The sequence below is a fragment of the Penaeus vannamei genome, chromosome 40 (assembly GCF_042767895.1).
Source record: "Penaeus vannamei isolate JL-2024 chromosome 40, ASM4276789v1, whole genome shotgun sequence".
Lineage (NCBI taxonomy): Eukaryota > Metazoa > Arthropoda > Malacostraca > Decapoda > Penaeidae > Penaeus > Penaeus vannamei.
In genome coordinates this window covers 25,578,399-25,583,398 of record NC_091588.1, presented here as the reverse complement: position 1 = coordinate 25,583,398, position 5,000 = coordinate 25,578,399, and the positions used below count along the sequence as shown (strand labels likewise).

The 5,000-nt window shown below is 42.4% G+C and overlaps 1 protein-coding gene across 1 annotated transcript in view; it reads left to right on the top strand.

Annotated features, from left to right (window-relative positions):
* The window catches only part of LOC113809577 (G-protein coupled receptor moody-like), a 76,033-nt gene that overhangs the window by 47,034 nt on the left and 23,999 nt on the right, over positions 1-5,000 (top strand). Inside the window, 1 exon segment of the mRNA XM_070117501.1 lies at positions 4,659-4,760. Coding sequence (XP_069973602.1) covers positions 4,660-4,760 — 101 coding nt within the window. The 5' untranslated portion in view covers position 4,659.

Sequence of the window (5,000 nt, the reverse complement as noted above, 5' to 3'; positions counted from 1 at the left end):
TTTTGGAGTGCGAATAAGACTTCTAATACTGTGTGAGAGGACATTCACGCGGGATGGCGCCGCCGTGTCTCGAAGCTTCTCGAGACAAATCGTTCAGATAAAGCAAGTGACGAGAGAGAGGGAGGGAGAGAGAGAGAGAGAGAGAGAGAGAGAGAGAGAGAGGGAGAGGGAGAGGGAGAGGGAGAGGGGGAGGGAGAGGAGAGAGAGGGAGAGGGAGAGGGAGAGGGAGAGGGAGAGGGAAGGGAGAGGGAGAGGGAGAGGGAGAGGGAGAGGGGAGGGGGAGGGAGAGGGAGAGGGAGAGGGAGAGGGAGAGTCAGAGACAGACAGAGACAGAGACAGACAGACAGACAGGAAGAGAGAGAGAGAATAAAAAGGGAGGAGAGAGTGAGACAGAGAGAGAAGAGATAGAAAAGAGTGTGAGAGAGAGACAGACAGGAGAGAGACAGGCAGACAGACAGTAAAGGGAGAAGAGAGTGAAACGGAGAGACAGAAAGGAGAGAGAGACAGAGACAGACAGACTATCCATACCAACATGCATGTATGTACTCCAACAAACAAATTAATAACTAATTAATAATTAAGTTAACCATCACGCTATCACCACAGATAAATTTATATATCGACTGATAAACAGATAAATGTACAGGTAGATATTAGTATCTATATCATATCTATATTGTTCATAATTACGTAATTAGGGTATATTTGCTTACCTATATCTATTAACATTTCTGCCTCATTGTCACTAAGAAAAGAAAAGACAGGAGAGAGAGAGAGAGAGAGAGAGAGAGAGAGAATGAGAGAGAGAGAGAGAGAGAGAGAGAGAGAGAGAGAGAGAGAGAGAGAGAGAGAGAGAGAGAGAGAGAGAGAGAGAGAGAGAGAGAGAGAGAGAGAGAGAGAGAGAGAGAGAGAGAGAGAGAGAGAGAGAGAGAGAGAGAGAGAGAGAGAGAGAAGAAAGAGAGAAGAGAGCAAGAGACAGAGAGGACAAACGAAAAAAGAGAATGAAAGAGAACACCAGTGAAAAGAGAGACAGACAGATAAACAGACAGAGAGCAAAAGAGAAAGAACATTAGGGAGAGAGAGAGAGAGAGAGAGAGAGAGAGAGAGAGAGAGAGAGAGAGAGAGAGAGAGAGAGAGAGAGAGAGAGAGAGAGAGAGAGAGAGAGAGAGAGACAAACAAACAGACAAGGCAAGAGAGCGAAAGAGCGTGAGAGAGAAAGAGAAAAAGAGGGAATGAGGTGACCATAATGAATGAGGTCGGGGTGGGGGTGAGAGTGAGGGAGGGGGAGGGGGAGAGGGAGGGAGAGGGTGAGGATGGGGTGGGAGGGTGAGAGGGAGGGAGAGAGTGAGGTCGGGGTGGGAGAGGGAGAGGGAGGGAGAGGGTGAGGATGGGGGGAAGGGAGGGTGATGGTAGGGGGAGAGAGTGAGGCCGGGGTGGGAGGGAGAGGGAGGGGCGAGGGTAAGGATGGGGGAAGGGAGAGTGTGAGGGGAGGGGGGTTGAGGGAGAGTGTGAGGGGAGGCGGGGGGGGTTGAGGGTGACAGTAGCGCCCTCCCGAACGTAACCGAGGAGTCAGATTTCAACACCAGAGTAACAGAGATGCTGTCCGTTTGTGTGTGTCGGGGTGGGGGGTGGGGGTGAAGGAGTGAGTAGGTGGAGGGGGGTGAAGGGGTGAATAGGTGGGAGGGGGTCGAGGGGATGGGTGTGTGTGTGTCTATGTGCTGTCCGTTTGTGTGTCGGGGTGGGGGTGGGGGTGAAGGTGAGTAGGTGGAGGGGGGTGAAGGGGTGAATAGGTGGGAGGGGGTCGAGGGGATGGGTGTGTGTGTCTATGTGCTGTCCGTTTGTGTGTAGGGGGTAGGGGGGTGGGGGGTGGGAAGAGGATGATGGGTGAGTAGGTGGGAGGGGAAGGGGGTGTGAGTTGGAGGGGGGAGAGGGATGGGTCTATGGGTGTGTGCGTGTGTGTGTGTGAGGATGGGGGTAACAAAAACATAAAAACAAAAACAAAAACAGCAAACAAACAAACAAAAAAAAACAAAAAAAACAGCAAAAAACAAACAAAAAAAAACAGCAAAAAAATTAAAAACAGCAAAAAAAAACAGAAAAAAACAAAAAAAAAACAAGAAAAAAACAGCAACAAAAAAAAGAAAAAAAAGCAAAAAAAAAATGCTCGATTCCCCAAGGGCCAGTTACTGGGTCCCGTCCACCGGTGCCTCGGAGATGGGATGCTGTGGCGGGGTCGCTCTCGGGGAATCCTCGGATCTTGGAGGCAAAACATCTTCGAGATAAAAAAAAAGAAAAAAAAGAAAAAACTAATAATAATGATACTACTACTAATAATAATGATAATGATAATAATGATAATGAATAATGATACTACTACTACTACTACTAATAATAATAATAATAATAATGATGATAATGAATAATAATGATAATGAATAATGATAATGAATAATAATAATAATAATAATAATAATAATAATAATGATGATGAATGATGATAATAATGATAATGAATAATGATAATAATAATAATGATGATGATGATAATAATAATAATAATAATAATAATAATAATAATAATAATAATAATAATAATAATAATAATAATAATGATAATAATGATAATGAATGATGATAATAATGATAATGAATAATGATAATAATAATAATGATGATGATGATAATAATAATAATAATAATAATAATAATAATAATAATAATAATAATAATAATAATAATAATAATAATAATAATAATAATAATAATAATAATGAATAATAATAATAATAATAATGATGATAATAATAATGATGATAATAATAATGATATTAATAATAATAATAATAATAATAATAATAATAATAATAATAATAATAATAACAATGATACTGACAGTAATAATAATAATAATAATGATAATACTAATGATGATAAAGATAATAATAATAATAATAATAACAACAATAATGATAATAATAATGATGATTATAATAATAATGATAATAATATTAATAACAATAACAATAATAATAATAATAATGATAATAAATGATAATAATAATAATAAATAATATTGATAATAATAATAACAAAAATCAAGAATGAAATAAAATGAAATAAGAATGATTAAAGGGGGGGAGGGGGGAGGGGGACTGTAAATGTGTCTCGATCACGTGTACTTGATTTTATTTCTCTATATTTTTCTCTTTTTTTCTGTCTTCGTCTGTTTGTTTCTTTTCATTGTCTTTGTCTGTCTGTTTGTCTCTCTCTCTCTCTCTCTCTCTCTTTCTCTCCTTCTCTTTCTTTCTCTTTCTCTCTTTCTTTCTCTTTCTCTCTTTCTCTCTCTCTCTCTCTCTCTCTCTCTCTCTCTCTCTCTCTCTCTCTCTCTCTCGCTCTCTCTCTCTCTCTCTCTCTTCTCCTCCTCCCCTCCTCCTCCCCTTCCCCTTCCTCCTCCACCTCCCCTCTTCCACCTCCACTCCCTCCTCCTCCTCCTCCTCCCCTCCCTCCTCCCCCTCCCCCCCTCCCTCCTCCTCCTCCTCCTCCTCCTCCTCCCTCCTCCTCCACCTCCCCCTCTTCCTCCCTCCTCCTCCCCCTCTTCCACCTCCTCCCCTTCCCCCTCCCCCCCTTTTCCCCTCCCCCCTCCCTCCACCCCTACATATTCATAAAGGCATTTTTTCCCCCTCGCTCTCCCTTCGGTGTTAATGTCATCAGGCAGGTTGGGGCGTCTCGGTGGCACTCTCATGGCACCGTGATACCTGTTGGAATGGGGGGAGAAGGGGGTGGGGGTGAGGGGGGGTGGGGGTGGGGGTGGATGAGAAGGGATGAGAAGGGTGGGGGTGAGATGGGATGGGTTGGGTGGGGGGTGAGATGGGGTGGGGGGTGAGAAGGGGTGGGTTGGGTGGGGGGTGAGAAGGAATGGGGGTGAGGGGGTGAGGAGTGAGGGTTGGGGGGTGAGATGGGGTGGGTTGGGTGGGGGGGTGAGATGGAGTGGGTTGGGTGGGGGGGTGAAAAGGGGGGGAGAAAGTCACGTGATTCGACGAGACACTGAATGGGGCGAGGGTTGTGAGGTTGTGTTATTTGTTTGTTTGTTTCATTGTTTCTTTGTTTTTGGTTTTTGTTCTCGTTTTTTTGGAGAGAGAGAGAGAGAGAGAGAGAGAGAGAGAGGAGGGGGGTGGGAAGGGATATGCAGACAGACAATTTCTTCTATTTCCCCCAAATTCCCATTTTCTGTTAATAAATCTTCCGCAAATTCCCATTTCCTATAAACAAATTTTCCCCACATTCCCGTTTTCCGTAAACAAATCCGCAAATTCCCATTTTCTGCCATCAAATTTCCCCCAAATTTCCATATTCTGTCAACAAATTTCCACTAAATTACCATTTTATGTCAATAAGTTTCCTGCAAATTCCTATTTTCTGTAAATAGATTTCCCCAAAATTCCCATTTTCTGTAAACAAATTTCTCCCAAATTCCCATTTTCTCTAAAGAAATTTCCACCAAATTCCCATTTTCTCTAAAGAAATTTCCCCAAAATTCCCATTTTCTATAAACAATTTTCCCCTAAATTCCCATTTTCTGTAACCAAATTTCCCCCTAATTCCATATTTCTCCTCAAACCCCCATATACTCTATTTTTCTTCATCTTTCTCGCCTGCAGGATGGACCACGTGACCACGCCCGAGAGGTACCCGGATGTGGAGTACCACAACATGACGTGGGAAGCTTACCACCAAGCCGAAGCCGAGTCCGAGATAACGAAGTGGGTGCTGAGGTGATACCAATATTAATCGTGCAAGGTGTTTCGTAGTTAGAACGTAGAAAGTAAATAAAATGATAATGGTAAACAAAAAATTTTTTTTACGTTATTTGTTGTTTGTTTTTTTTGTTTTGTCGAATGAGTTGGTAGTTGTTTTTTATTAACTAATTTGTATGACTTTGAGAGATGTGTTTTTTTGCCGGATGAGTTGTTTTTTGGACGCATTCGGACAAAGGCAGATCA